The 19,364-nt window shown below is 35.5% G+C and overlaps 2 protein-coding genes and 1 long non-coding RNA gene across 4 annotated transcripts; 2 read left to right on the forward strand and 1 right to left on the reverse strand.

The window, feature by feature from the left end:
• The first annotated feature begins 353 nt into the window (after window positions 1-353).
• On the forward strand, window positions 354-7,642 carry LOC141605597 (kinetochore protein NDC80 homolog). Its single transcript, XM_074424435.1, has 5 exons — window positions 354-1,959; window positions 2,346-2,948; window positions 4,633-4,879; window positions 5,365-5,511; window positions 7,031-7,642. Exons 1-5 carry the CDS (start codon window positions 1,448-1,450, stop codon window positions 7,277-7,279), a joined length of 1,758 nt encoding a protein of 585 aa, XP_074280536.1. The 5' UTR covers window positions 354-1,447; the 3' UTR covers window positions 7,280-7,642.
• A 2,676-nt stretch (window positions 7,643-10,318) lies between these two features.
• Window positions 10,319-16,145, forward strand: LOC141608973 (serine/threonine-protein kinase AtPK2/AtPK19-like). 2 transcript variants are annotated; one of them, XM_074428265.1, is made up of 8 exons: window positions 10,319-10,549; window positions 11,078-11,250; window positions 14,390-14,592; window positions 14,704-14,786; window positions 14,877-14,997; window positions 15,165-15,338; window positions 15,436-15,543; window positions 15,662-16,145. In XM_074428265.1, exons 3-8 carry the CDS (start codon window positions 14,470-14,472, stop codon window positions 15,713-15,715), a joined length of 663 nt encoding a protein of 220 aa, XP_074284366.1. In that variant the 5' UTR covers window positions 10,319-10,549; window positions 11,078-11,250; window positions 14,390-14,469; the 3' UTR covers window positions 15,716-16,145. The 2 variants fall into 2 exon arrangements, with proteins under 2 accessions (XP_074284366.1, XP_074284365.1); XM_074428264.1 differs by lacking the exons at window positions 10,319-10,549; window positions 11,078-11,250 and having other exon boundaries at window positions 14,173-14,592.
• On the reverse strand, window positions 11,301-13,835 carry LOC141608972 (uncharacterized). Its single transcript, XR_012527102.1, has 3 exons — window positions 13,541-13,835; window positions 13,333-13,442; window positions 11,301-11,643 (listed from the first exon to the last, which is right to left on the reverse strand). It is a non-coding gene; the product is annotated as an uncharacterized LOC141608972 (long non-coding RNA).
• Window positions 16,146-19,364: the final 3,219 nt, after the last annotated feature.

The raw sequence follows: 19,364 nt of genomic DNA on the forward strand, positions 1-19,364 counted from the left end.
GGGTGGGTTGACTTGTAAATAATGAAAAGTAACAAGAGTAGTATAGTTATTATGTAAGAAAAATCATTATAAAAAAAGGACAATGGGACAGTTATGTAAATAGACAGAAATAAACCATAGAACAATTATCCGGAATAGGAGGGAGCCAATTGCATTAATAATAGGGTTATTTGATAAGATTAATCCAAACTATTGGGGTTCTTCTTATAATAATCCCAACTTCATTTAATCTCATAATAAACCGTACTATTAACGTCATCTTCTCATATTGAATTCGGTAACCTACTACCTTCCCACCAGGTCATACTTAGAAAAAAAAAATCTTAAATAAGTGACATTTACCATTCCTCTTCACCCCTTCACTTTTCCATCACCAACCATCAAAAACCAAAAAATCACCACCACACCACCGATGTGCTGCAACCAAAACCAACATCAAAAATCACCACTAGCATCACATGAGCTTTTTGAGGAAATTAACCAACACCAAAAATCACCATTGGCACCACCAATCTGCTATATTCCTCTATTGCTGTATACCTCTCTTTTGAAAAATTTCTAAAGCGAGTTGTCATCATTTTTCGTTGATTTTGCTGGAATTAATGAAGGAGATGGAGACGTATACAACAATAAAGGAATACAGTGTAACAAGCACCCACACTACCAGCAGCATGTATTTTGTCTAGAACACTAACCTAATTTCATCAAACCTAAATCAATCACCTCCAAAATTCAACAACCCTAAAATCCTCAAATTCAAATTCAAATGCAATTAAAAAAATAGAAACCCAGAACAAGTACTCCGTACTCGAATAACTTGAAATTCAACATTATTCAGAGAATTAGAAGTATCAAATGTGACATTGAGCTTTTCTTTGAGACCATCGCATAAACAAGCACCATGCTTTGAATATGATTAATTTTTTAGTTTTATGGGAAGTGAGTTTAAGGAGCGATGATGACGATACTGGAGGTTGACTCCATTTTTGGTGATGAGCTTGAATCTTGTGTAATGATAGTGATAATGGCTAGTGATTGAAAATTGACGCCTTTGATTTTTGGATTGATTTTTTGAGTTTTGCATTGGTTGAGTAATGGAGGTGTAAATGGTTGATGAAGGGTGAAGGTGGTTGGTAGAATTGATGGCTCGAGGTACTGGAGTGGTGGTGGGTGGTGGGTGGTGGACTAGTGGGTATGAGATTAAATGGAGTTGGGATTATTATGAGAAGATCGCCAATAGTTTGGATTATTCTTATCAAATAATCCTTAATGATAAGGGTTAGAAACTAGTCTAAAATGAAGAGAAAGGCAAAATAAAGTGAAGCGTGTACCAACTACTCTACCCTCACCAATTCAGAAATTCAAACAAATTCAAATTGATAACACACACACACACACACTCAAATCTCCCCCCAAACCCTAACAATAACCACCAGCATCACCAGCAATGAAACGCCAAACACGGCGCGCACCAGCACCGCCAAATCATCAACCACCACCAACCCCACAATATTCCACCCACCATCGCGACTCAGACGCGAGCTTCACCTCAAGCCGCCCATCTTCCTCCTTCAACCTCCCGCCTCGCAACTCCCACATTCCTAACATCTCCGACCCTTCCTTCAAACATTCCGCTTTACGCTCCGTTAATGCCTTCCTCTCCTCCCATGGTTGCCCCCTTTCCCTCTCCCTTAAACCCCTTCCATCTGCTAAAGACCTTACTGACACCCTCAAGTTTCTCCTTTCGAAACTTGATTTCGTCGTAAATCCCGGGGCTAAGCTTGAAGACGAGCTCTTTTCTGTGCTTAAGTTTCTTAATTGTCCTCATAAGATTAATAAGTCTGCTTTCCGGGCTCCCGGTGCTCCTCATTCTTTCCCTTTGATTCTTGCTGTTATTCATTGGCTTGTTCAGGTTGCTGATTTTAAACATCATCTTTCCTCTGATAACAATTCTAACAGGTACCTTTCCAATTTCACTCATTATTCTCAAACTGTTTCTTTAGTTTTTCGACTGTCATTCATTCAAGCAACATGTCTTTTTTAATTCTGTAACAAAATGACTCATTAAACTAGTTTCGCTTCTTTTAATTGTGAAACACATCGCTCAGCCGAGAATTCAGACATGTATTTTTAATGGAATGGGTCTCATTCATAAGGAATAAAACAAAAGGACTCATTGAATTGGTTGTCCTTCTTTTGAATTGTAAAGTAGCAGTATTTTGATGCAGTTTTCACTTTGGCTTATTTGGAAACCGTCTCTATGTTTTTGAGGGACAGAGGTATTGTTGTATACAAACATCATTAGGTTTGATGACTGATTGTTAAGTTTGCTGCATTGTTTGCAGGTACTGGTTTAAGAGGGACAATATCATGGCTTATTGTCTGGATAGTTACTTGGCTTATATGGAGGGGGCGGATGAGGATGTTGAACTTTTGGATAAGGACCTTGCCGAAAAGATGGAGAACGAGAGCAATTTATTGAAGGAAAATCTGAATTCGATGGATGAGGAGATCAAACAACTCGAACTCGAGCAGACCACCTTGAAATCTACGCCTTCTGAGAGGGATACTTTAGAGAGGCAGAGGAAGGATCTAGAAGCGGACTTGGACAAGTTCCAAGGATTTGTTGCTTCTCTTCAGGATGCAAACTCGTTGACAGTGAGCGCATTGGAGGAGAAGGAAAAGGAATTGGCTGCCAAGGTCGTAGAGATTAGGCGAATAAAGGAGGAGAATGAGGAGCTCAAGAAGAAGGTCGAGGCACAAGGGATCAACATGAGGGACGCTGAGAGGATGAAGAGAGAACTGATGTCTGCGGAGAGGGAGATTAGTGAGGCTGAGTCCAGCAGAAGCTCGTGGGAGGAAAAGTGTTGGGATCTTGACTCTGCCATTGGACAAAAGTTTAAGGAACTCGAATCCCTTTCTATTGAATGCAACCAGGCTCTCAGGAGGTGAATTTACTTTTCTTTTTCGAACTCGTTTTTGCTTTGTGCCAAAATACAGCTCCTTCCAGTTTGCTTTGATTCTTTTCCTAGTAGATGATTACATTAGGGTCAGGAAGGAAGCTAAAATGCAGGGCTTGAATTCTTTATTGCTATTGACCCTATTGGGTTTTAGCCTTAAAGTAAGGCTTAGATTGTGGTTTATATATGTGTTATTTTGTTATTTATTTTTTTGGATTCTAGATACATCCTTAGTTTGAAAACGCGCGCCTCGAGTGCACCTTAGGCGCACCTTGGATGAGGCACTATCCAAAATGCCTTGGTGCACTTTAGGTTTAGATAAGGCTCACTTAGCGAGGTTCATTAGTACGTCTACCCAAAATTTTATGTGGGAAATAAAAGTAAGTTCCAAAAATAAGGCGCCTCGCCTCTAAAAGGCGCGCACTTTCGCCTTGTGCCTCATCGCCTCAGCCCCTTAGCGCCTCGGCGCGCATCATCAAACTAAGGATTCATCCAAAAGATAGGAGTTGCCATTTTCAAGTTCATGTTATCAGTTATCTTGCAGTGTCCTGATAGAGTAATAATTTTTTCTTATTGAGAATATTTGCCATGCGTCGACTAGAATAGCTGTCCCTGACCTACAATAAGATGTTATTGCATTTCTGGCTACTGTTGATATTTAGGTCACTTTGCAAGCGAAAATATTGGGTATGCCGGATTGAAGGGAGCAATTCAATCTACCTCGCTCTCACCAATATACCTTGCAAAAATGGATGTACCAAAACTCAATTCAACCCGTACGCAAACAGGTGACTCAATATGAGTCATATGACTCAAACCAAAATTGACCCGGCCTAGCCCATTCTGACACTGATTTTACTGGTCCCAAAGGGGCCCGTACCCCTAAATGATTGATTATAAGTTATAAGCATTTGGACCCAAAACGAATAGACTGAAATCCAATATACCCAAAATAACCATACCTAAACTTGCACGGCCTAATGATCCGGTTGCCAAGTTAAGCCACATAGTCACAAACCTATGTTACTCCGACACTTCACTTACCCGTGTGTCGCGTGTCCGTCACCTGAAGTCTCCGACACGACATGACACTTGCGTTGGACCAAAAAAATTGAAAATTTTGTTGAATATAGTCGTATCTGACACTCCGGCACCGTGTCCTGTCCGACACTTGCAGCCCGGGTCAGAGTAACATCATTGGAAACACATAATTCCCTCTATGTTCTGGAGCCACTAAATGTTTTTTTACATCCAAAGAGGTAGTTCACCTCTATGAAGCTCGGACTCTTCAATATCACCTCGTGTACCCCTGCCGGACACTCGACACTTGGACATAGATAGGAGTTTTTTCATAAAATAGCTGAATCCAACGCTTGGACACGCACTTGATGTGACATTACTGTGAGTCTAGTTTAACAACTGCGTTTATGAGCTGATGTGACATTACTGGGATTCAGATTCCTATGCTTTTATGAATATATAGGTGTGAAAATCCTTATAAATCTTTGAGAAGAAATCTGTAGCCTCTTAGTCCTTCCGAGGTGGTGACTATGGATGTGATAATCTCAAGATACTCTCTTGGGGATTTAGTCTTCACTTTTACAAAAGAAATTTTTCTGCTTTAGCAGTAGCTATAATCAATTAATCATGCTATCCTGTTTATGCTCTGCAGAATAAAGCTTGGCGGTGATTTTCAATATAGGCTGAATGCCAAAGGATCCAGTGTTGCTGAAGTGTTGGGGATCAACTATAAAACTACACTTAAGCCTGCAATTAACGCCTTTGTTGATGACATCAAGAAAAGCACAACAGGAAAGTTGGAGGAGTTTATCACTCTTCAGCAGCATTCTAAAGAAATGAATGCCAAGATTGAAGCAAAACAGAATCGTCTTTCTGTCCTTCAGTCACATATTGATGATGTAAGTACCAACATATGATTAATCATGTGCTTGCAAATGTTTTCTTAGCGCTCTTCAATGATAATCCTCTCGTTTTTTTGAGCATCTATGTTTAATCCTTGTAAGATATAGTAGAACTAGCAAATGTCTACATCAACTCAATCCAATACATGCTCTATTAGGCTTTTCTAATATGGTGGAGTTTAAAATTGTATAAGTTATGTAAATACTTTCCATGAGGTGTCTATGAAGTGTACAAGATCGTAGAGGAAGTTCACTTCAGCACAGTGCTCTTATCCTCTTATATTAAATATCACAGAGACTATAGAGATCTCTTTCGAGGTTCAACTTTTGAGCTCGGTCTTCTGATATTTATTTTTGGCGGCGATGATGTGGCAAGTTTCAATGTAGTGTATTGGAGATATGTTTATAATCCCTCAGTTTCTATCTATTACTTCTTTGGTTGATAAATCTTATCTGATGGAAATCGGTTGTTAATATTACAGAAGGAAAGACAGCTTGAAATGATAAGGAATGAGATAGATGAATATGCTTCTCGGTGTGCAAGTGAAGCTGAGAAGATTGTAGGTGACGTGGAGGTGGAAGTGCACAACCTTGTTAACATGGAATCAGAAGCACTGGCCACCTTAAGGGTATGCATATTTCTCATTCATTTATATCAATTTTCCACTCTTGTACTGTATTAGATTGTCTTACACGTACGACCAACCCAAATACTTGAGTATTCATTCCTCAATCAGTTTTATGGTTATTGGGTTGTGTCACTTGTGCCACATGTTATACGATTTCAGATAAATTTTTACTGTGACTTAAATATTGTTAAACTCTCACAATTTATTACTAGTTTAAATATAAATTTATGATGTTTTTTTTTTGTTTTTTTTCCAAAAAGATCAGAAATTGTATTAATAAAACCGAGAATTATAGAATGCACTGATATCTTTCCAAAATTAGTACCAATATATAGAGTTAACTTAAACTATCCACCACTGCAATTTCTTGATCAGCATTTGAGACAAACAATGCTCTTACACTGACCTGAAATTTGACTGAGTTAACCACTACTGGAGTCACTACCCCCTGGAACACCCTGAGGTTCCTTTCCTACCAAATTCCATATATGGCAGCCAGGAAGGTATATCTTCTTTGCCTTTTTCCCCCTATTACAATGTGTGAACCCATGTCAAGGTCCTAGCCAAGCTATTTCCAGGAATGTTTATGTTCTGCCATTGCTTTAACTCTGTCCAAACAGCCTTTGAGAAAGGACATTTAAAGAATCTCCTCCCACGCATTACAACAAAGGCTGCACCTATTAATCATGTACAACCCTTTTCTCCTAAGATTGTCAATTGTGGCCAGCTTATTTTGACAGGCCAAAACAGCAATGAAGGAGTGTCTTGGAACATTTATTCTGTCCCATACAGTTTTTTTCCAAGGCATAAGCTGCTCTCATATTCAGCTTTCCTGTATGATACCAGCCATCAATAGCATTCTTACTTGATTAATCCCACCAGCTTTAGTAATGAGCTCATCTCTAATCTTGAGAATGTGCTTCCAAGCCATGCCATGGCTGTGGTGCTCGTTAGCTTCCCAAATAGTACATGAGTTCAGGATGTATTTATGTGTCAACCTACACCAAGTATCATCCCTATCAAATTCTAATTTGCAAATCCATCTCAATAGTAATGCTTTTTTCCAACTCGGTATTTCTTTGATGCCAAAGCCTCCTTCCTCCGTTGGAATACAAACAGTTTCCCACTTCTTCCAAACTATCCTTCTGTTCCATAGAACCCCACATGAAATCTGTACAAATTTTATTAATATTCTTGACAATAGCGTTTGGCAGTAGTTAACAACTTGACCAGAAATTCTGTAATCCAAATATGACCGAATTAATCAGTTGCACCCTGCCTGAATAAGAATAGTTGTGCCTCTGCCCACCCAGTCAACTTTTTCCTTATTTTTTTGAGTAAGCTGGCTAAACATATCAACAGTTAGCCTTGCTGCATTAAGAGGTAATCCTAAATATCTGAAAGGGAATGACCCGTTCAGATATTCCCTGCACATTTACTATGAAAGAACAACAATATTTATTGCTAGTTTGATTAGTAATTTTCCTAAAAACTAAATGTCTTCACTTTGCGTATGAAGGACGCTGAACTCAAGTTAGAGGAAGAAACAAGGCAAAGTAAGGAAGAGACGCAATGCTGTGCCTACGAACTATTTGCATTGATTGATTCAGTTTCGAAATACAAGGAGCATGTTGAGAAGAAGATATCGGAGATGAAAAGGGACCTCTCAGAAACTACCGAGTTTATTTCCAGTGCCTACAAGAACACCTTATCCAGTGAGCTCAATATCGATGCTTCACTTTTTAGCAGCAACGGTAGCTCACGCTGAACAAGGTTTCATCTTTGGTGTCTCATACTTTCGAATTGTGACCTTCATAATTTTGCTAGCTGTTAGTTTGGTAAGGACTAAGGACTCATAGGATCGTGCATGATGTTGGTAGTCTATTTTGATTAGGGTGTTACAGATGGTTTGGTTCAATGACACTATGTGACTAATGATGTCTAAGATTTTGATTTTGTCGTCATACTTTGAAAATCAGATTGAAATTAGGGTTTAGCATTGCGTTCAAATTGACTTTTTCTTTGCCCTTTTGCAATGTTCCCTCTAAGTGTTGAGCATGGTTTATTATTATTGGATCTTTCACAATATTTGTACTGAAAATCTGAAATTGAAATTTGGTTACCGATGTTACTATTTGGGGTCTTTGTACCAATTTTATTTTACGTTTACATGTCACCATGGTTATTGAGATATATTATGAGAGCGTTGTCGATATGGAGATAGAATATTGTTTTGGTGGTGATTTTGCCGGTTCATTCACCCTTTGTCCTCGACTTTAGGTCGAAGCTATGAATTTGATATCTGATGAGAGTATGAGCAGTTGAGAAAGTTCGACTTTATTTATTATGGGTTGAGATTTGAGAGATTATTATTATGGGAATTAGTGTGGAGTTATTGGTGATCTTCCCTTTATGTGTGAATGTTTCTCTTGGATATTTCTTATTATTAAAGTTTAAAAATTTAGATTTAGACTACTACTAAAACTTTTTAAAAACCTTGTCTGTCATTTGTGAGTATGATATTATTTATGAGTCCACATATTATTATACTCCACTTGTATTTTCATCATCATGTGTTTTCTGCAAGTCATGTACTTCCTGATAAGAAGAAGGTACACCTACATATTTTATAGTTTTACACCAATTACTTTACTTGGAAAACAATACTCCCTTCTAGTCGCTTTTTTATTCCCTTTTTTATTTTACACAAGAATTAAGGAAACAGAAAGAGTGATAGAACAAGGAACTGGGAACGAAGGAGGGAAGAGTGGAAGTAGACTGCGTGAAGGAAACCACTTGCTAATTGCTTCTTTCCTACCTTTTGGCCGTCCAAAGATTTTATAGAATAATTGAAAATTGAATAAGTCGTCATAACTGATACATCGTTCGAATAAAATATAAAGATTTCAGGAGAAGACTTGGGAACGAGTTGGGTAGTTGGAATAGGGTCGAGCTGGGCCGGACCAAGCAACCCAAGCCCTATATCGGTAGCGCTGCCGTTTTTAGCAGGCTTGGACAGTAGGGCTAGGAATATGGGACCCATTCTCGGTCCGGTTTAAGGGCAGGTTGGACGATTGACTAACTACTGGTTGACTTTGGAAATGACAAATTGTGAAGCCTGTGAGCCGACCCTTGTCTTGGTCTAAGACTAGGTAAAGCCTCAAAAAGTCTAATCTCCTTTAACATTATGTTTGTTATGGTTGAAGTATTATGTACTTCTTTCGTGCGTATTAAAACACATCATTTATTTTTTTGTCGATCTTCTTGAGCTAAGAAAATTTCCGAGATTCCTTGCAATGTATATAGGAGAAAATATAATCACATGAAATCTTATTTGATCCGTAAAATAATAATATCAAACTTTTATTATAAAAGTATTTATTATAAATCTACACGAAATTAAAGAGGGTTAAACTAAGGAGGAAAGAACACATAAATGGGAAAGAAAAAAAAGGTTTTCATTAATTTCGTGAGAAATTGTATTTGGACTAAAAATGCTATTAACGGATGCAAGAAAAGATAAATAAGAACGACAAAGAAGACCACACACATATTTACGTAGTTTACTAACGATGTATTAGCTTTGTCCACAAAGCAGAAAGGAGGAGAGTTTTATTAATATGTGAGTAGTTTTTACATATTACAGATTTAGAAACTGTATGATATGTAGGCCTGAGCAAAAAATCCGATTATCCAAAACACATCATTCATTTTTTTTGTCGATCTTCTTGAACGAAGAGAATCTCTGAGATTCTTTGCAATATATAGGAGAAAATATACTCATATGAAATCTTGTTTGATTCATTTTTATAAGTAAAATAAGAATATCAAACTTTTATATTATAAAAGTGCGTTTTATTATAAAACTGCACGAAATTAAAGAGGGTAACTAAGCCTCGTTTGGTTGCCCGTTGGAATACAATTTCACCGGAATATCAAATTCATGGGATTTAAGTTCTCACATTAAATTCACGTGAATTAGCTAAATCCGTTTGGTTGCCGATGTAGGAGTTCAATTACACTGGAGTTGCAATTACTTAGGGGGCTAGGTAATCCAACTTCTCCATTATGGAGGAGTTTCAAACTCCATGAAAAATAGAATTCTTACATCATGGCAAAATATGAGCAACCAAACAAGTTCCAATTTTCTAATTTATGAGATTTTACAACTCCCCTGATTTACAAGGGGCAACCAAACGAGGCCAGAGAGGAAAAAACACCTTATTGGGAAAGAAAGAGAAGTTTCTCATTAATTTCGTGAGAAATTGTATTTGGACTAATGTTATAACGGATGCAAAAAAAAAGATAAATAAGAACGACAAAGAAAGCAACGCACAGATTTACGTAGTTCACTAACGGTGTGTTAACTACATCCACAAGGTATAAGGGACGAGAGTTTTATTAATATGTGTGGAGTTTTTACAGATTAAAGATTCAGAACGATATATTATGCATGACTGATAGTGAGAGGTTTAGAAAGTTTATATAGTACTCCCTCCGTCCCGGTCATTTGTTGTCATTTGGTTTTGGCACAAAGACCAAGAAAAGGGAGAGGAGACCAATTACTAAATGACAAGTGAAATACATTGGGTGTGAATGATCAAATTACTCATCAAATTCATTCCTAAAATAGAAATGACAATAAATGACTAAGATACCCAAAAATGGAAAAAAACAACAAATGACCGGAATAGAAAGAGTATTTCTCTATGACCGAATACAGGCTAACCTAAGAAGGTCCAAAATAAAATCCTAGCAAAACCCATGTCATAATTGTTCACAACGGCGACTAACAAATTCAAGGCACATATCCAACAAAACAAATAATGTAGAGAAGATCGGCACGAGAAGTAACAACCCCCTGAGTCCAAACAGGACGAATAAGAGACAGGCACATAGACAATATGTTTCGTTAATTCAGTTAGAAAAGAGGCGTATCGGTTACCCAAACTCCTCTGTTTTTCAGAACTTGTTCCTCTCTATACCTAATTCCATACCCTTCTCCAAATTTCCCATATTTCTCCTTCCTTAACCAAAGGTATGCAAATTTTCTAAATTTTTTTTTATCATGTAGAAATTCAATTTAATTATATTGTTCCGATTAAAATAAATCAATCATCTTAATTATGCATGTAAACATCTGGTTTTTTTTTTTTTACCAAATTTTGGTTCATTGCTTCTACTGCATCTTTTTTTATGAGATATGCTCATCTTTTTTTTTAATAAAATATTAATTGTTTTTTTCCTTAAATACTGTATACATCATGGCTTTATTATTAATATATTTTGTTGGAGGAATTTAATGTTTAATGCCCAGAAAATATAGGATTACATGAATTATTGTGTTTTATGTTGAATATGAACTGTTATGACTTGTCAAAGTGACACTTCCTCCTGCGAAGCGTCCTGATCATTTGCTTACCTTTTATAATTAAAATAAATGATTGGGATTTGGAACTAAGAGAGTATAAATCATGTAGTTAATCATTGATAATGATTGATGTAATACTTTCTGAATTTGGTTAAAACCCAGTTAATTAATCATCATAATATGTTTATTTTACAGTTGTGATTAAAGGGTGTTGATGAATTCAAGCAGCAATTCAACATGATCAATTGTTTCCCACAAAAAGGGAAACATTACCATTTTTTGTTTCTGGGTTTTCATCTGTTCACTACTTCCAAGAATTCTAGGCACCCTTATTCCATTCCTTAGCTTTGATTAAGTCAAGGATTAAGGTGAATTAACGAACCGAACCGAGACCCAATGTGACACCCTTAAATTTAGCGTTAATTAAAACACGTAAATTCTACAGAAAAACTGACAGGATATGTTTGTAATTGGTTCAACTAGATAAAACCTGTAATTTTTAAAATTTTCCTAAACCATTCACAAACATCTCCAAGAGGAGGGTGTCAAAACCTGTAAATTCTATCAAACTAATTTACATAACTATGCTAAAGGCAAGAAAATATAGAGATACAAACCAAATTAAAAGAGGGAGACATATGTCCCTTCAAAATATATACATAACCAAAAGTTAAAAGGTTTACTACTAAAAATAGCCAAACTAGGTCCAAGGTTCCTTTGCTCACTAGCTCGTCCGTGTACCCCAACTAAGCATCAAGCACCTGTCAATCGCATTTTATACAAACACGAAAGCCACAATTCAGTGGGGAGTAACTTCGAGTCCTCCCAGCCACGAAACGTCATATTTAATGTAACATGTAGTGTAACATGTAAACAATATGATAAACAATTTAATTATCATGTATTCTAACCTATGACCCCTAAACTAACCAAAGTAAACTAGCATGTGAAACATATAACAATTAATAATCCAAACTTTATCAATTGTAACCGGCTTACATCTCACCTATTACAATTCATAAAATCACCATACAAGAAAGGGCAATATATCAAAGACAGGCATAAGTTCTTAGTACGGTCAATAGTCACTTTGTAACTCGAGTCTATACCACGAGGTAGGGAAGGTAATCGAACCGGTATCTTGGCTCAGCGGTTAATATTAATAAAACATGGCCAAGACACAACACAACCCTAGCCTAAAATCACAAGCAGACCCTAGACATGCGGATACACACCACCGCACCCAAGACCCACAATTTTTCTAAAACAAAGTGAGTACCCTAAGGAGTCCACCAAAGGGTTGGCTAGTACTTAAGCTGACCACTTACTATCAAAATAAGTAACGAGGTCATGCCCCAACTTGGATATAAATCCACTAGTCAGGAACACAAAGGCTATTAAGCAGTGAACATATACTCGTCAGAGACTATAAAGACCTATCTATGACAAACACAACAACCTGCAAGAAAGTATTTAATACCAATACCATTTCTAGCAATATTAACAATATTAAAGGCTTCAGGGAATCTAAGGCCGTTTCTACAATATAAGAAGCTACTCAAATCAACTAACTACACATGTGAAATAAAAATATAATAAATGGCCTAAAACAAGAAAAAGGCCAATTATCCAATTCATATAAAACTTCATCCAACCGAATTTTTACCCGCAACCCCAGTCCTGCGACAGGTACGGGTTAAATTGCGGCTGACCAATCACACAATTGACTGACATCGAATCAGTCAAAGGGACCAAGGCTCGATTTTCGACAATCATCAAAACATTACAATTATCGCTATAAAATTCATTTTGAGCCTAATCATTACAATTTCATTTTATAATCTACCCTAACATGTGCAACTACCAATATAAACATAATTTTTACCATTAACATTATTCATTTCAAAGGTTTATCCATATGTTACTTATTCTAACTATAACATTAATGAACCTAAAGTGATGAACAAAGCATGAAAAACCGCGAAACAAGCAACGGACCAACCCGGGCCTGCCGCGGCCCGTCACGGGCCTGTTTCACTGCTGTGAACAGTACCGCGGGTCTGTGAACAGTAACTTTTCTATAAATTTTTCGGTAAAACGACGCCAAATACTCATACGGACTCCGAATTGAGTGATTCAAGTGGCTAAACCACCTAATTTTTCGACGCCGTTCAATCTGTCATATTTTTGGAAACATTGGAAAATGTCTCGGTCCGGTACTGACACGTTCCAGCCAACCCGCGGATTTGTCCCATCAAATAATTACTCATCCAAATTTGTTCTAAACAATAATATACAAATGGTTAACTTAAACTAACAAAAGACAAACATTAGACATGCATGCAACCCATTTTATCATGTGAAAATTTACTACTCAAACAAAAATCACAAAAACATATAAAAAGCAAAGAATGTGACGATTATTCGTCGAGTAACTCGAAATATGTTACCTTAAGCTAGAAAATGAGCAATTAGCACCTTAAAAACCAACCCTAATCTGCCGACTAACCACTATCTTCGACAATATACGAGTCCCCAAACTCGTCTTCCAATTCTTCACCTAAATAAACAATAAAAACACAATAATAAGTATAAATACCGAAATTATGCCAAAATTCGTCTTAAAACAACATCAAGAAAACTGAAATTAAAATATACCAGGAGGTAGATCTCGAAGAGAGGATTCCGAAAATATAAATTATGTGAAAATCCGATAAGAAATGAGGAAGTTATGGTGATTTTTGCTTGAATTTTAAGATGAAAATGGTGATTTTGGTTTTGGAATTGTTAAAAACATAAGGAAGAGGATGTTGGTAAGAAAAATCAGAAAAAGGAAGGTAGGGGGAAGGGGTGCCGCGGGTAGGGAAGAGGAAAGGAGGAAGGAGCGGGTTTTTAGTCGGGATTTTTACGAGTCGGTTTTGGCTCGTTTCGATAATAATTAGAACCGTTGGTCAAACGCAAATTCCGACAAGACCAAAGTTCTTAAACATGAGATTACAAGAAAATTGAATACTCATACGACCCATATCCAAAATCGTTTACCCAATGTTCAAAAGAATTATCATTTTCCTCTCGATATGTCCTTATTTCGAAATAAAAAGTTTTACACGGTTTAAACTATTTTTAAACGTTTTGAAACTATCAAAATAAATACTTTTCTTCAAAATATAATAAAATTATATTTCTTTGAATTATTTTTACTTTAAATACATTAATATCAAATTTTACTTGATTAATAAATTACTTCCGAAATATATTAACGGTCCGAAATTACGGGGTGTTACACCCAATTTGCTTGCAACTTTTACAAACTTAACATGGTTATTGTCGCGTCTAATTCTGCTGGTTTTCATAATTATGGTGATGTCTTTAGTTCAATTCAACCCGAACTCGAACCTTATTTCTGTGAATCAAAGGACGAATTGAATCACCTTAATATTGTAAATGGAACGGGGCTGCCGACATTGAAGCTAGACCAACATTGTATTGAAGTGGATGATTTTGAAGTCTTGAAGGTTGTGGGCAAGGGCGGTTTTGGGAAAGTTTACCAAGTTAGAAAGAAGGGATGTTGTGATGAGATTTACGCGATGAAGGTAATTCGGAAGGACAAGATTATTGAGAAGAATAATGCTGAATATCTTAAATCTGAGAGGGAGATTCTAATGAAAGTTGATCATCCCTTTATTGTCAAGCTTAGACACTCTTTTCAGGTGATAATCAATAATGTTACTTTGATACTTCACTTTTGATGCAAAGATATGCGTATCTAGCAAACTCAAACATATACAAGCTAATTTGTGTCACATACTTATATCATGCAGACAAAATATAGGCTTTACTTTGTGCTAGATTTCGTAAATGGAGGCCATTTGTTCTTTCAACTATGTCAACATGGCCTATTCAGGTAACATTTTTGGTGTTTATTTGTGAACTCATTCAAAATTCTCATATATGTAAGAATTCTGTGTAATTCTTGTTCTTTTATCTGTTATAGGGAGGATCTAGCTCGAGTTTATGCAGCTGAGATCGTTTCTACCATCGCTTATCTAAATAGTAATGGCATCATGCACAGGGATGTGAAACCAGAAAACATTCTCTTAGATGTTGATGGCCATGTAACTCCGCAACCTTCTCTTTGAAATCCTTTGTAAGCACGAAGACATATAAGACCGTTTTACATGGACTTGGATATAAAACCATATGTGGTTCCATTTTCTGTAAAACGGCCCTAAAAGAAACATTGGGAGGATTGGCAAAGCTCTAACTCAAAATATGTGATTAGGTAATGTTGACAGACTTTGGGGTGGCAAAACAATTTTACGATACAACAAGATCGAACTCTTTATGTGGAACATTGGAGTATATGGCACCTGAAATCATTTTAGGTAAAGGGCATAATAAAGCTGCAGACTGGTGGAGTGTGGGAATTCTTCTCTATGAGATGCTCACCGGAAAGGTTTACTTATGATCTTCCCTAACCTTTGCTTTATTTCATTCTCCACACTTATAGCCATTTTGACGATTGTTTTGTTTCTATAACACGTTTAATACAGCCACCCTTTAGTGGAGGAAATAGGCAGAAAATCCAGCAGAAGATACTCAAAGACAAGATCAAGCTACCGACTTTTCTGTCAAGCGAAGCACATTCTCTATTGAAAGGGGTAACTCTGCATGTTCCTTAACCTAGATCCGTCAACGCTTTTCTTAATTTAGGCCTGTCTTTACAAAGTTTTCGCAGAAGGTCAATATGACTGACATACTTTGACCTTGTGGATGTAGCTATTGCAAAAAGACACAAGCAAGCGGCTTGGAAGCGGGTCGAATGGGGGATAGGAGATCAAAAGCCATAAATGGTTCAAGTCCATTAACTCGAACAAGTTAGAAAAGAGAGAAATTGATCCAAGTTTTAGGCCGGTTGTTGGCGGAAAAGAGTGTGTCGCTAACATTGGAAACGAATGGACGAACTTGCCCTTGGTGGATACTCCGGCCACTAGTCGAAGATCAGGGAACGAAATTGAAGACATCTTCGACGGATTTTAGTATACGGAGGAACAAAGGGAGTTTCGATATTGACAGGATGCGATCTCAGGTCGTGATTTCTGCATTTATGACAAGCTAGCTAACATTTACTCCTCATTATATATGAAGAGGCCCCAATACTAGTCCCATGCTTGCTTCTACTTGATTTCCAGTGTTTCACTTGTATAGCTTGAACCTCTCTGAGTATTAAAGCCATATATATCTAATGATCATGACGGACTCAGGATTTTTCTTTCACAGGGGACAATTTTTTGTTCCCGACTATTCTAATGAAGTTATCCATTATCACGAAACATTTTTTTAGCGTTGAGTAATGATCAATTACGTTCTATCAAATCTCAGTTCAATCATGTTCTATGGATTGTCATGGCCTAATACCGCTAAAAAGAGACAATATCAATTAAAATGTGGTTGTAAATTGCAATAACTTAAAAAATTTGATAACTCAACCGCGAATTTCGCAATCGATTTTTAAAATCATAAATGCAAAACTAGTAATTTGTGAATAATTTTTTTTTAAAAAAAACGTAATCAGCGTAATCAAACCAGCACCCTTATAGTTACATTGTTGTACTTTAAAAAAAAAACGTAATTACTAATTAGCGTAATCAAACTTGAAAAAACATTAACAACACTATCCACTATATACTAATAAAAAAATTTCCCTCCAAACTCCATCTACTTATATACGGAAAGGAAGAGAAATGAAATTTTTCCATTAAACTACCATCTTTTATTTAAAGTATAATTTTTCCACTAAATTCTCAATTGTAAGGTTTTAATCAGAATAAAATTAAAGTGGTATAAAATTATAAAATACAAATTTCTAATCTTTCTTAGAGAATGACTTGATTCTTATACTTACACTGTATAAAAACAGAAATATAAACTAATATTATTATGTTCGAGAAAAAAAAAAAAGAATATTCATCAAGATGATTTAAGAAAATTTCTAAAATAAAATCATTAACTATGTGATAATTTTTTTTATGAAAATACAGATTTCATGACATACTCAATTTTTTTATTAGTTTTGCTTTTGCAGCTTAATAATTTTTTCTCATATCAAAATAATAAGGTGAAATGTGGAGGAAAAAAAAAGGTATGAATTTGAAACGAATGAGTAATACACACTAAAAGGTAAAAACTTTATAAATATCGCACATTTACTGTTAGGGATCTGTACTAGTTATATTTTAAGAATATAGAGAAAGCAATAAATAAGTAACGTCATGTCTGAAAAATTATATAATGAACCTTTAAATGTGGTTTATTACAATTTTCCCGCAGACATTAAGTTATTTTAATAATTATTTTATTATTAAGATTATAAAATTGCTTTTTAAATTTTGTTTGCAATTAAAGTACTAAAACTTGTAACTTTTTAATCATTATTTCAAGTAATGTAAATATTAATATTTTAATAAGAAAATTTTAGTTACCTTTGACCCAGCGGGTTAACTTGTTTGGGTTCAGGTTTCAATCCTAAATTAGGGCGTCATTTCGGGTTTGATCGAACGGATTGCGGGTTGAGATTTTCGGGTCTTGGCCTTAGAAAAACGACTCGATCAGTTTACGGGTTGGGTTAAGGGTTAAATTAAAATAAAAATATAATGAAGTGCAGACCATACTAAGAAGCTTAAACTTTTAGCAAGAGTGCATATAGATTTAATCAAACAATACCTGAATTGCATATTGTGAATCTAATAAAATAAATCAAATATCAAATGAGTAAATTTATTGTGAAAACCATATTTAGGAATTAATGGAAGAATAAACTAAAATCCATTAAATTTCACATAATTAGAGAATACATAAAATCATGGATTCATGAGAACCTGAGAAATGGAAAATTAGCTATTAGTTACCATGAAATCAATTAAAATTAACTCAATGTTGTCGTCGTAAATTTTATGCATGCAAATACACAGCCAAAAGCCAATAAATAAACACTCATTGGCATGATATTGTAAATGCAAAATTTTAGTTGCCCACGGTGATCTGGTACAATTATTGGGGCATAGTCGAATCATCTCCTAGTCGTATTTTCAAGTATAAGAAGGGTCTACAATTACATATAACATCATAAAGATGGAAACTAATAAACAAAAATACATATGAAATGCAAAATGTTCGTTGGGGCAAAATACATGCCAATAGATTTGATCACAACCAAATTCATTCAAGTCGGCTAATTAAATCTGGTAAATAAGATTTGTGGAAGTATTTTGTACAGAGAAAGTAGATTACAAATAAAAAATTGGCCTTAGGTGGTTGCTAAACACGAAATAAGTGTTAGGTTCATATACCTCTTATAAGACATTTCTTATAATGAACTAATTAACATTTTAATATGACTTCTTTAGATCTAGTGCATGCATAACTAAATAAGAAATAAAATGAGAAAAACAATGTTCCTTACATTGTTATTTTCGGATTATTGGGCACAAGGAAGGTCTCCTACCTTCACTTGTTCTTAAGCTTTAAATAGTAGGATGATCTTCCAACCAAGTGCTCAAATAAGAACACCTCCTTTAGAGAACACCCAAGATTAAACACAAAAATTACTACAAGTTTTTAACTAGAAAATTGTAGTAATAACCCTTATAGAATATTACTACTCTAGTAATTTAGGAATAATATCACCATATTATTTTTAGAGAGTTTATATGAGAGATGTTATAAAGAGGTTATGTCATGCATCAAGTGAGAAAAATAGAGCAACAAGTGCTCTATATTAAGAGCACAAAACCGGCACCCCTCTTATGGGTGAGTGGGTTTTTGCTTTTCTATTTTTAATTGTATGCATTAGACTAGGTGTAAGAGTAGCTTGTGATAATAGAGAAAGTGTAATAATTATGTTTTCTAGCATCTTTTCCAAACACAAAAGACAAAACCTAATGGAGTCCTAAACACTCCACATAAAACCAGTTATGGGGTGTTTACGGGTCCATTTCGATTTTCGACATTTGTTCCGTAAATACTTATAAATCGTGTATTTAATTATCTAGCATAATTAAATATTAATTTGACCAAATAACTATTATGTGACAAATTAATAACCGATAAATATATGCTCAACTTGTTGAGTAATATTCTATTATTATCACAACATATAATGGGTATCACAATGCCCATTTTAATTAATTTACAACTTATTGTAAATATAATTAAATTACTACCTTACCTCAAAATAATTATAAATCTCATTTACAATTATGAGTTCCAAACTCATATAACTCAATATTTATAAGGGATTAATTAACTTGTATCTAATACAAATAATTACTTTTCCATTTGTGCGTCATCCTATAGGTGTGACCGAAGGGATCAACTGATCATCACCGTCAAACGACAGTAATGTTAAACTCTAGTTAGCCAATCATTACCGATTAATGTTGATTAGTTGACAATATAATTGAATCATTCCCTCCGTATTCTT

Source organism: Silene latifolia, chromosome 10, assembly GCF_048544455.1.
Source record: "Silene latifolia isolate original U9 population chromosome 10, ASM4854445v1, whole genome shotgun sequence".
NCBI lineage: Eukaryota > Viridiplantae > Streptophyta > Magnoliopsida > Caryophyllales > Caryophyllaceae > Silene > Silene latifolia.